Genomic DNA, 13,878 nt, shown 5'->3' with positions numbered 1-13,878 from the left:
TAGGCGCCAATGGATGACCATTGATCATGATAGCCAGGCTTAGCTAAGTGCATCCCCCTTTGGGAGCTGTCTTTTATCAAAGGAACCCTAAATCAGCCTGCATGGTTTCTCTGTGGCTGCACCACAGAGATGAACAGAGAAATGAGGCCTAATTTGGGAAAGCTCAGAAACACTTAATTCTGCCTTATTAATAAGCCTCGCCACTACATTTAAGATTACAGTAAATAAATTCACTCGCCACTATAAGAGACAGCTTCCAGATGCACGTTTTCATATTCACTGATGATGCTGTACAGCTTGCTTAGTGCCACTTCAGCATGAGAATGTGGGTGAATGTACAGAGCGGTCACATAACAGTCAAGAATTACCTTGGTAGTGAGGTATTCCAGATTAGAGGAACAACATCTTTAGAGAATTTCTACATCAGTGCACCAATGATTATTAATCCAGTGTGTTATACAGGAATGTTTGGTTTTAGCCCTGTTTTAAGTGAAAAGGAAGATGCAGCAGTCTGTCATGTTGCGCCGGGTGTTGATCTGACGGTAAAGTTAATCAGTCTTACTGTCAAGCGATTGCAAGCTTGCAAGCAGGATGCTGGGGTGCAGGGACCAACAGGTGCGCTGCCAGAGACATGCTAACACGCCACGTCTCATCCACTTACGTTCATGTCCCTGTCTACTTGCATTTCAGCTGAAATCAGATTTGAAGCTTTAGGTCTCACAGTGTTTGACAATCATAAGTGATGGCTGCACACATATTTTTTACAGATAGTACTGGACATGACACAGAAATAAACAACATAAAAAAGAGAGCTACACGTGAGATGTTGCCACTTTTTCACTTTTCTCCTAATTCTGCTCTTGCAAGGTCAAAAATGTTATATGTAATTATGTATCTTGCCCAGATTAATTCATCATTTTCCAAGCACATTCATAATAGCATTTTTTAACAATCCTGTTTATGTAAGACATCTGGTTTTTGGCACAGATGAACAGGAAGTGATGGCTCCTCCCCCACAGAATGTAAAACATGCTGTTGTAAACACGTGCAACACGCCCATACTGGGATAACCGCTGTTCTGTGCTTCATATTGTGTTAAATGTGTTTTTCTGCATCAAAGCAACACCTCATTCAGCACAGTACTGTATGACCTGTAACACCTGACCTGGTATTTTTATGCTATGTAGCTTTTCTCTTCACTAAGTCCTGATGAATGTTCAACTACTTTTGGACCTTGTGTCCACTACAAGGAAAATGCAGCCTGTACTTACTTGCTGTGCATGTTGAGCTATGAATTTGGAAAAACAGTTTTGTTTCTTCATTATTTGATTTGATTTATATTATTTATGATGAGCTCATATTTTTTAATTTTTATAAACTTGGAAGTGCAATTTTCTGTTGAACCCTTATGATAAAACACAAGACATATCTTCTCCATAGTTTCTTTTTGTATTAACAGTCCTATTCCTTATTTAGATACTTGCAGTTTATGTAGGCTTTTAACAGCCTCTAGATTTCTAGTGTTATGCCGTGTAAAGCAAAATCCAAATTGGTATTTTGCTCTACAAGATTTGTAAAGAAATTGCACTTGGATTATTTCCATTTAATAGAGTTCAATTTTGAATTATTGCCAAAATCCTGTCTTTCTATGATTAGAAAACCATTTAGACAAGGGGGGTTGGGTTTGTTGTTTCGATTTTATGTATGTTCCCTAGTTTTTGACTGCTTAATGTCCAGTTGATGGTTTGCCTTTCTTTCATTTAATTAACTTTGAACTTTTCTGCATGAAAGCTTTGATGTTACAGGTTTTGAATTAATGCTTATGCTATGGAAAGGAAGTGGTAGTATTTTAAGGGGGGTGGTTCTGTGGATAATGACAAATTTAGATAAAGATGATTTTTTCTACTCTCCTACTGACTCTATATGAATTGTATCCCCTGACTAATAACTGAAACAGAGCTGCTGTTTAGAAGAGCTAACCACCATGATGTGTTTCCTGTAGGACAGGAGTTCCTTGTGTAAATGTCCAGGTGTTGTTGCACTTAAATGCCAGACTAACATTTATATGAATTGTTCTGTATTTTTCCCTTACTCAGCCGGAGTTATTGTTAGTGGAGCTGGAACAGAATGTCCCCAAACCTTTTTATTAACCAGAATTCTTATTTATGTGGCTAAAAGGAGATCTCCCCTTTCTTGTTTACAAAAACAACTTCCTCCTTCATAAAGAAAGGAGTTTTACGAAGCCCTTGGTATACCATGCTAACTCCAAAAAGACACGTGTCAAAAGACATCATAACAAACTCCTTTATTTTGTACTGTTACCTATTTTGTATCCCAGCTGTTTTCTGTTGTTTGTACAGTATTCAACATTATTGAAAGATATTTACTAAAGCATTGTAGAAACCTATTTTGAATTTCAGATCTGCTTGACATGATCATATTTTTTTGAGAGTCCATAGTAAGAGACTGAATCACATGACTGGACTTCATTGTAAATGAAAACGGACAGGTATCTGGGCAGATAATTGTTGTAAATTGTGTGGTATGAACTGAAAGTAAAAATAGAACTGAGCTGAAAAAGGCTATCATATTTCACACGACTCATAAGTCAACATTAGCATTCTATACACAAATCTGATTTTCAAAGTAGCATTATGTGTATTGGTGCTGCTAAGACATAATTGCTGCTCCATATCGCCTACTGTAGTATAAGGCTATAATGTGGATATTGCGATGAGCGACACAATAACACTCCAGCACAGAGATGTTTAATACACTTGCCTGTTGCTTTTGGTTTTGAAAAAGACCAAAGTATTGCAGTAGACAGCTTTATGGTTCGATATAGTTATTTTCTAAGGAAAAGCATTGTATCTTGTTTAATGAGTGGTTCAGTTGTTCACATGTTGTTTTGGCTTGCATTTGTCGTCCCATCTTTCACCTTTTGTCTAAGAGTTTATTTTTTAACTGTTTTTCCCATTTGTGAAATTGATGTACTGTATTTGTAACTTTTTTTAGTTAAAATAAAATTATTAAAGCAATAGAGTTACTTATTCTGTTAGAATCTTAATCAAATGTGCTACATGTATCCAAAGGTCTGTGCTTTCCAATTTCACTTCACAGGTAAGTATTAAAATTTAGTTTTTTTTAATCCATCCATCCATTGTCTAATCTCTTTTTTTCTATATTTTGTTGTAGGGGAGCTTGAACCTATCCCAGCAAGCAGTGGGTGCAAGACGGGATACACCCATAGGATGTCAGTCAATTGCAGGACACACACAGACACAAACATACACAAACATGTTCATTTACAGAATCCAATTAACATTCCAGTGCGTCTTGTTGGACTGTGGGAGGAACGCAGAGCATCCGGACATGAGGAGAAAATAATAATTCCTTACACTTATATAGCACTTTTCTGGGCATTGTACTCAAAGCACTTTACAGGTAATGAGAACTCCCCTCCACCACCACCAATGTGCAGCATCCACCTGGATGATGCGACGGCAGCCATAGTGCACCAGTACACATACCACATATCAGCTATCAGTGGGGAGGAGAACAGAGTGATGAGCCCAATTCAACCATGATTATTTGGAGGCCATGATTGGTAAAAAGCAATATGGGAAATATGGCCAGGACACCAGGGTACACTCCTACTCTTCTAGAGAAACGCCCTGGGATTTTGAATGACCACAGAGAGTCAGGACCTCGGTTTTACATCTCATCTTTTTACAGTATAGTGTCCTCATCACAGACCACAGGGTGAACGCCCCATCCTGGCCCCAATAATGCCTCTTCCAGCATCAATTAATATGTCTATGGTGATTTAGCTATGTACTGACATACAATAACACATTAACACACTGGTGACGCACTTGATCTTAGTTATGTGCTTGTAGTTATGTACAGTACAGTCGATGATCTCATTAGGTTTTTTTTCTTCATATTTTAGCGTTATTCTTGGTACTTTCTTAGTCCTAAACCATCTTCCAAACCTTCCAAACCATTACTTTCTATACTGTATTTCATTCAAGCTTCAAGGGACTACTTAAACCAACCTTCTCTAACACAAACTGTTCTGCCTGAAGCTCCAGTACTCACTGAGACGTTGAGGGTCATGTGATATCACTTAAAATTTTATAAAAATTACCAGTACTTGCCTGTTTCTCAATTTATTCTATGAGCACATATATGATTTCAAAATTACACATTTTGTTTCTCCCCTGCTTTTGTCTAGTCATCTTATCCTAAATTGAAAATATTTATCAATATAATCATACAACAGTAAATTGAACCAAAATAATTTATTACAAAGATATTTTAAACGGGAGAAAACCTGGGTTTCAATTTTGTTTTAATTTTATTTAAAATTCAGCAGGCTTCGCATTTCATAGTTGGTTTATTGTACAATTCATGTGGACAGTTTTGAAATTCTGTAGAAATGTTTTGTACAAAAGAATCACCTGTATAATAAGTTGCTAACACAAAGGAAGTGTTCTCAATAATATTTCATGTGACTACAAAAAAGGGTTTGTGTCAATAATGACCCTGATATGGCAGAAGTATTCAGATCCTTCATAAGGTGTCCCATTTTGTGAAATGAAAATATTATGCATACACATTAATATTTGTATTTATAAAAGACGTAATATTTTATTCAAAACCTGAATGCTCACGCTGAAGACTTCTAAGGTTAAGATGAGATAGTCAATTTTGTTAAAAGCAAAAGAAAACTATGAAACATGTTGATTGTACAAGTATTCAGATGCATGCTGTCAATATTTGGTACACAGCTGCAAGTCTATTTGGGTACGTCTTTACAGACCTTGCATTGATTTGTATTATTTCTGCCCATTCTCGAAGGTCTCAAGATGTTCAGCATCATTGATTGACATCAATGTTCAAGTGTTTCCACAGATGCATGTAATGTCAGGACTTACACTGGGTCTCTCAAAGACATTCTCTTTTCTAGTGTAGCTTGGCTTTCTGATTTGATTCTTTTCCTGCTAAAAGGTGGATTTTCATGTCTGAAGTAGATTTCCCCCTAAAAATTGTCATTAATTTGCTCCGTCTACTGTATGTTCCCATCAGTCTAGACAAGCTTCCTAGTCCCTGCTGATGAGAATCTGAACTGTTACATAATTCTTCCACCGCCATGCTAGACATTAGGGATGTTGTTAACTGAGTGATGCACTTGTGTAAGGTTCTGAATGCTTTTGCATGTACTGTTTATTGGATTTTAAAATGTTTCATTTTGAGCGTTGCACTATATTGTTACAAGTTAATTTTTTTAGTTATTTTGGGCAAAACAACTGCAGCATTCAATTTGAGAGACGTGTACAGTATAATTGAGTAAACATTCTCAAAGATGGCATTTACAAAGACAATTGAGACTACCAAGAATTCTGGCTTATCTGAAATCACCAGTAACTTTTACAGGCACCAGGCTCCTGCAAATTAACATAGAAATTAATTAAAATAAAGCTGTCAATTCTGAGTTATTTGAAAGAAAAAAAACATGTTTTTATTGCTTTCCAGGAGACTAACTTTTATGTACAGTATATGGCATAATGTATAATCATGGTATTCTACAGAAATAGCCATCAGATCTTTAATCTTTGCTTGAGAGATACAGTAGAGGGCTTAAAGGGGAACTGCAATGCTATTTTTATATTTTTGGGTTATAAAGAATCAACACTGACAAGTGCATTTCAAACCACAATGAAAATACAAAGTACATTGTAACATGTTAAAACTCCAATTTTCATCACAAAATAGATGTAATTTCCAGGTACGCTTAGCACCATACTGCTGTCATTAACTGCGATTCAGAACAAGGCAACAAAACTTCAAGTGACGTAAAAACTGACCTGTGTTCATAACTGTTATTAGTCATGTAAACCCCTAACCAGAGAAAATTAATACATATAAGATCACTTTATTAGCCAATTTGACTTTTCTCATACCTCAGCTCTCCATGAGACACACAGACAGGGAAAGAAGCTAGGGGTCATAGCGCAGGGTCAGCCATTTATATGGCATCCCTGGAGCAGCTGGGGTTAAGGGCCTTGCTCAGGGGCCCAACAGAGTAGGATTCGTCTGCCAGCCATGGGATTTAAACCAATAACCTTCCAGCCACAGGTGCAGATCCTTGGCCACAGTGCCACCGCTCCACCACTATCTCAATAAAGCACATGCTTTAGAACAAGCAAATTGTGCTACTTTATAATGTTAAGAAACCAACATGTACAAGGTGACATGTCTTTGGACACATTATCATGACTGCCGATTTGAATGAGTGCTGTTGAATTCAACATAGAGTAACAACTTTGAGACAGTTTTGTCAACAAATACTACATACTTGTTAACCCTGCATGCAGATCATGTTGAAACACCTGCTGAATCTCGTCAAGTAATTTTTAAATGGGAACCAACATTAGTGCGAATGCTTATTACCCATCTCTCTGCTTGTTGAAAATCCCTAAAAAAGCTAAAAAAGCATTAACATTGCTTGGAGACCAAACAGGTTTAATTACAGTGATTAGGGACCGGACGGACTGTTTTTCACGAGAACTCTCTCTCTTGCCCATGGAGAGACCATCAGCTTGCAACAATATGGCGACAATACAGTTCTTTCTCAAACTTCACAACCTTGTGCTTAATTCATAATTTGTGAAATATTGAAATACCGTCAGTGGACTTGTTACCAAGATTTCATACCTGGATTGAGAAATTGGTACTGCAGTTCCCCTTTAATCTTAAGAGGTCTGGAACTTGAAATCCTACATTTTATACATATATCATATTTTATACAGTTTACGTTGTCAACAAAAGTGCTTAGCAGAATAGTAAGTTTATAGCTCTTAAATACTTATACTGTGTGTGAGAAGATGATTTTTCTTTCCTTTCCGAGATTTTTCTTTTCTCAATCTGACAAAACCTGAAGAACCAAGGATGTTTACATTCCTGTTTGCTTTCTGAATCTTACATCCACAACCATTTCTATTTAGCTTAATGTACAATTAATCTGATGCTGTGACATATACAAATGGATACATATGTAGCACATCACATCATGTCATTTGCCACACTGCTTTATAACATACGGTGTTGTGGGAAGCCAGAACCTACCTGGTAAGCAACAAACACAAGGCAGGGTACACCCTGGACAGGGCACTAGTCCAACGCAGGGCAAGTGCAGGCCAATCATACATGGGGATAATTTGGAGACCATGGTAAAGGCCAAGGGGGGAATTTGGCCTGGACATTGGGATAACTCCCTACTCTTATCAAGAAAAGCCCAGGGATTGTTAATGACCACCGAGAGTCAGGACCTCAGTTTAACGTCTCATCTGAAAGAGGGCACTGACTACAGCACAGTGCCCCCGTCATTATACCAGGGCAGTAGGACCCATACAGACCACAGGGTGGGCGCACCCCACTAGTCCCAATAACACCACTTCCAGCAGCAATCATAGCTTCTCCCATCCAGGTACTGATCAGGCTCAACCCTGCTTAGCGTCAGTGGGTAGCCAATTGAGAGGTGCAGGGTGATATGGCGGCTGGCTGGCTGGCTACATAATGTGCAGGTTATATTGTTATTTATGGTGTATTTTCCAACCAACATAAATAAGTAAAATATATTTTCTCTTTTAATATTCAGGATATAAATATAATTTATTTCTAATCCACCTGTGAATCATGCCCTGCTGCTGTTTTAAAACTTGCAGGCTCTTTGACTAACATTAAAAAGCTACTTAAAATGTTTGTCTTGTTTCCATACCTCTCCACCATTTTTATAAGCAACCCCATTACAGAAGAATCAAGACACAAGCCCCACAAAACAAGGCTTGAGGGAATTATGAATATAAAGCACATTTTAATTAGGCAGTCATTTAAAATAGGAATCATAACAATGCTATGGAAATTTCCTTCATATTTTCCACCCATCAGCTGAATATTTCAACTGTTATATGAGCATAAAAAATATAAAAAGAGAGTGAAATTCTTATTTCTCATTTCTCATCTCATTCAACCATCTAAATTCCAAACCAATCACATAAAGAAGCCCCAAAAATAAAACAATGTGGTTTAGAAATGTAGCTGCTAAAAAAGTTAATCTGTGTCTGTCAAGAGTGGAAATGATTCTGCTATTTCCCTTGCTACCTGTTTCATTACCATCTGTGCATCAGCTGTTTGCAGCATTCCCTTCAGGCTGGCCCAGAAAAACGTCTGTTTCCTCACGTCTTTAGGCCACTCCAGGTAGGTCTGCTTTCTGAGCAGAGCCCTGAGCTTCAGAAACTTCCTCGGAAGGGAGTCTGCAGGAATGGGCTCCAGTAGAATGAAGACTAGGGAGTCCTGTTGGATACTTAGGGCTCGATGCTGGGCAAAGAAGAGCTCGTAATTACACCACTCACTCTGTACAAAATTCTGAGAGAGCACAAACAGTGTCTTGTAGCTACCCTCTACACAGTTAATGATATTATCTATAATCCAGTCCCCTGGCACAAAGTCCCGCTCATGAATGCAAAGTCTGAAGCCTGCGTTTTCCAGATTGGGCACTAGCTGGCTGTCCACCCAGCTGTAATCATTCTGACTGTAGGAGATGAAGGCATGGTACTTGAAAGATGACTTGACCAGTCTTTTTTCTTCCCTGTAGCCTCTGCGTTTCACTTTCATCCATACCCACAACATCTTTAGGTACCAGGCTCCATCACAAACATAGAAAGTAAAGCTCAAGACTCCAGTGACGATGAGGACTACAAGCACTGCTATGACAATTTGGAGCCACACCTCACACGTTATCTTGCTTGGTTGATACTGTTCTAATAACTTTCCAATCATTTCGGCTGGGGAGTTACAATAATAGTCAGATGGCCAGCCAGAGAGAAGAGATTTATTAAAAACTGTCATGAACCAGTATGAGTCACAGCTGCAGATAAATGGATTATTGCCTGCTTTAAATTGCTTTAATCTTTGCAGTCTTCTTGCTAATTGTTCACTGACCAAATTAATATCATTTTGATCCACATGCAGCACCTCCAACTTGGGAGCTCCAAGATGTGGCTGGAGAACACTTATGGTGTTGGAGCTCAAGAAGAGATGTGTTAAGTTGGGAAACTTGGACAATACTTCAGGTTGTAAAGTTGTAATACCTGTCTTAGAAAGACTGAGGCTTCTGAAGTGAGGGGAAAGGTAATTAAAAACAGTGTCACCTAAGTCATTATTACTTAAAATGAGGGTGGTCAGATGGAAAGGCCAGGAACATTGTCCATCAAGTTTAAGGGAATTAAAACTGAGATCAAGTTCTTCTAGAGCTTTCATCTGATGGGTCTTTTCAGAGATAAAAGCAAGGTCTGAGAATTTATTTTTTCTCAAATAAAGCTTCCTTAAAGCTGGAAAGACATTAGTGTAGGAACATCCAGACCACCAAAATCCATTGTCGGTTAAGAGGTTGTTTGACAAATCTAAGACTTCCAGTGATGGTAAAGAAGAGATCAGGTTGCAAGGAGAAATGTTCATACCAGTGCCAGAAAATTTCAGATAAGTCATTTGGGAAAAGTAGGATACATTGATGTGAATTTTAGGGTAACTGTACTGATAATGGAGGACATAATCAAATATTAGAGCTCTGAGTTTGTCTGTTCCATTATATCCTGGAATACCATAGAATGTAACACCATCACTTGTGTCTTCATTGTATGTTACGTTGTAAAATCCCAGTACCTCAACAGGAGACTGAAAAATGTATAATAGAAGGTTTGTCAATACTGAACTGTTGAACCAGGTGTCTACAAACGTCAAGTTGCTCAGGTGTGTCATTTTTTTTAACCCCTCAAACTGTTCACTGGATACATTGCAAAACGGGGGCAGAAACTTTATTAATCTTAAACTCTGAACTTGAATTTTATCCAGATCCTGCAGTATATTCTGGAACATTGCAGTCTTTTCACAAAATGTCATATTGAGAGTTATTTGTTGTAGGGACTTAAGATGAGAAAATGAACTCGATTCATAGCTTTGCAATCCAAGACCATCTCCCAAAGTGAGCTGTTTTAAAGGTATGGTGTGCAAAGGGGCAAAATCGGTTATATTTATTGACCTTGCATATGAACTTCCAAGAGTGAGACTGAAGAGTTGCAGAAAATTACTAAATGATGTTCTAAGGGCATAACTTTTATAAAGGTTGTTCGATATGTCAAGAATTCTAAGATGAGGTACAATAAGATCTGGAATGATCTTCAGGGAATTGTGGGAGATGTTGAGGATTTGTAACTTGTAGTTTTTCTGAAAAGCTTTTGGTGAGATGTGTTTCAGGCTGTTGTGATTTAACTTTAAAATGCATAGGTTGGGTAAAAGTACCAGGTCTTCACTGCTGAGCATTGAGATCCTGTTGTAAGAGAGATCCAGGTATTCAGTCTCGTTAGGCAGGCTTGATGGTATTTTAGTAAGATTATGATTGGAGAGATCCACTTTATTGTATCTTGAAATTCTGCACGACTGAATGTTTTCAACAGTCAGCACTTGATTTACTAATGCAAGCAATGAAGAGACAGAAACCAAGAGCAAAAATCCACCCATCCTAAAAATAAAACAAGAATTACCATTAAGAAATATCCATAATTTTGTTGGTACATAATATGATTTATTATACAGTATGATAAAATTCACACTTTTTCCACAAAATGTTCATGCAATTTTTGCATTTAAAATATATTGCTTGGTTTTTACCATCTAAAATCCTATTGTTTCTATTGTTCACATTTTAAATATTCAGAAAACATAGAGCCCTTTATAATCTTGTTTTAAAAAATGTCTTTAATGACTACACTCATTCTTGTGCACAGGCAAAATGAAACATACATGTACAGTATTTCATTTTAGTTTTATTTATTTGTTTTTGTTAATTTATTTGTATTTGTTTTCATCTCTTCAGATTCATTGGCAAATCTACCCCACATAACTAGCCAAGTCTATTAAACAGACTTACATTCCATGTTTTTCAAATGTGCTAAATAGTTCAGAAAGATCAGTGTTTTTGTGTTTTCTATGCTGTAAGACAAGTTATGTGTTCTTAGTGTCATTCCTTGTACTGTATATGTAGTAGTAAGGAAAACCACATTCTAATTTTAACTGGGGGTTCCCCTTTGGGTGTCTTTTCTGCTCAAAGGGTTGCACTCTATCGTTCGTTGGTTAATGACAAGATAACTGCATCCTGTTTAATGCATTCAGGTCAAAGGATAAACTTTTATGTGCAAAATACAATGAATTTGAGATGAGAACAGGCCATCAGAATTTACCTTTTTTTCTTTATGGTGAATGATTCTATCAAAACATGAAATGTAGTTTTACAACACGTTCAGAATTTCTCTAAATTCAAAATATAGCCTTTTATTCTATTTCATGCTTTGATCATTTTTGTACAAAAAAGTGTTTATTTGCATCAGTGCAAAACTTGCTTTTAACAATTGCAAATTTGTTTTACAAACATACACATTGCATTCTGCTCTCCAGACTTAAAGTAATATGCCTACCTGCTAGGGCTGGTCAGATAAATTACTTTTAAATTGTTTATATCGTTTTACACTCTGTGAAATCTCTCGTCATGATACTCTCCCTTGTTTTTTCTGTAATAAGTTTCTGTATTCTTTTTATGATGCATAAAGTACCTGATGTGGAAACAGTTTTTCTGCATGTCTAATAAAACATTAATTTCTACCCTCTCCTGTATTCTACACTGTTTGCTGTGTATACAGGCATCCAGATTGCCGCTGTATTGCTTCAATGCAGTACTGTAATGATAAATCTAATACAATATCTTTTTTTCCTGCACTACTTACATTGTTTTCCAGCAACTATATAATGGTGACTAACATGTTTCTTACTAGTGTGGAATATATATGGAATTTAATTTGCAGTTGTTTATAGTTCCATCTTGTATGTAAGATATTCCTGGTAAGTTTATGCTGCCATTAAATTTAATTAATTTTCTTCTGTTTACCTAATCTGTTGGTGAACTATTTCTATACTGTACAGTACGTGCATGTGGAGGTAGGCTGTAAGCAACAGAACCTCTGGGACTTCACAGTGCTTAACCCAGACACTGTTCCTCTTGTCGTCTCTGTTGCACCATTTGTTTTCTCAAATTCAGACGTCCATTCCAAATATTTTATATATAAGATAGTTATCTCATTTTGTTCAAGACTGTAGCTAGTAAATTTAATTATTTTTAATATATATTTTACTATTGAAACTTTAATGTAAGAGTTTTGTATGTTATACACATTTATAACATGCCAATTAATGATTGTTTCCGGAGCTTTATTAGTTCCTCAAAATTAAGTACACTCCTGCCCTGTTAACAAATAATGGTATAATAGCAAATAATCTCAATCCAAAAATTTTAGCACTGTATGCAGTATGTAGTAGGAATAACACATGTAGTCTTACTTTCATTGAGCTCCTCATTCACAATCTGTGCAGACTTCTTCTATTGTTGAATTATTTGTTCAAAGACTCTCAGCTTATCAAAAAAAGTTCCTCATACTTCAGACTTATCTACCCAGATGCTTCCCACAAGTCTCTGGTAGGAACTATAACTCGTTTCAGTTAACGTATCACATTTCGTCGGCTTTTTGCAAGAGCGAGAAAGAAGGAAGAGAACTGCTACTCAGAGGAAACTGCTGCAGGGTAAGTTAAGACACAACAGTTGGTAAGATTGTTTTTGACTGATTAAGAGCTGTGAACCTGAAGGTTTCTGAATAGTCTGACTGAATTCTTTCTGCACTTGCTAGCTGCCACTCATGTCGTTTAACCTGTTATTCAAAAAAACATTGTGTAGGTCAGGCAAGGTGTGAACAACTACAATTAATTTTTGTAATTTTTGTTTTGTTTTCTCATCACATCATATTGACTATAATACTTAATTAAGGGAAAAGGAAGTACAAAAAGTAAGTGTACTCTTGTCTGTGAAATGTGCTATACTGTACTTAACAAAGTTGTGACATTGCTAAAAAACTGAGGAAAGCCTGTGTTCACAATTTTTTAATTCTTTATGTTGTCGAAAGTGGAATGTTGGAATGTTTAGTGGAACTGATCACTATTGTAAGTTCTCTATCATAGTGAACAAACTATGCACCCAGTTAGAATATTAGCTTCTACCATAGAAAGAGTATGCCACAAGGTGAAGTTGTTGTCTATACCTGCCAGACATACCTGTTTCTACAGTACGTTGTTGTTTATACTGTATGTGAGCAATAAATATGTTGCAAGAACCTTTCCACCTTTTATAGTTTGACATTTGTGTTGCAAAAAACATATTGCAGATTTTTCCACCAAGATCATTTCAGTTCAGTAGTTCAGAGTATCTGAATGGAACTTTGTGCCCAGTCGGCTGACAGCTGCCTCTAGTCAATTAAACCTTGAATGCCAGACAACACATTTTTATATTGATGCTCTTCAGGATATTCTAGTTTGTAATACATTGCAAGCTTGAAATAATAGAATAATTACTACAATCCCTTAACCTTCTCAAGGTGATGTCTCATAAACATATGGTTAGTTTTTAAAGTGATGAAAACATTGTTATTCTAGATTATGTATTATTTTCTTTTAAGTAACCACATTAATAAGCAAAGTGGTTGCATAAGAGACAGTTAGAGAATGCTTGTCAGCATTTGGGATCAGTAGACTTGTAAGAATAAAAGCCATTGCAAGAGGAAGCATAATCAGGATTTTGGAAGGGGAATCCATTTTTCAGCATGAGAGTAATCCTAGCCACACTGCATAGATAATATATTGTAATATATTGTTATAGCTATTCTAAGTGTCTTTTGAAGTGTCTCCCCTTCATTTTCTAGCATCCAGGTTTACAGAGCG

General features: G+C 36.7%; 1 protein-coding gene across 1 annotated transcript; it reads right to left on the bottom strand.

Moving 5' to 3' along the window:
* Positions 1 to 4,337: 4,337 nt before the first annotated feature.
* On the bottom strand, positions 4,338 to 12,767 carry LOC148654562 (toll-like receptor 1). Its single transcript, XM_088646977.1, has 2 exons — positions 12,451 to 12,767; positions 4,338 to 10,582 (listed from the first exon to the last, which is right to left on the bottom strand). The coding sequence occupies exon 2, from the start codon at positions 10,579 to 10,581 to the stop codon at positions 8,116 to 8,118; it is 2,466 nt and encodes an 821-aa protein (XP_088503103.1). The 5' UTR covers position 10,582; positions 12,451 to 12,767; the 3' UTR covers positions 4,338 to 8,115.
* Between the last annotated feature and the right edge of the window lie 1,111 nt (positions 12,768 to 13,878).

Source organism: Lepisosteus platostomus, chromosome 9, assembly GCF_059453375.1.
Source record: "Lepisosteus platostomus isolate fLepPlt1 chromosome 9, fLepPlt1.hap1, whole genome shotgun sequence".
Lineage (NCBI taxonomy): Eukaryota > Metazoa > Chordata > Actinopteri > Semionotiformes > Lepisosteidae > Lepisosteus > Lepisosteus platostomus.
This window is presented reverse-complemented; position numbering and strand designations above follow the sequence as displayed.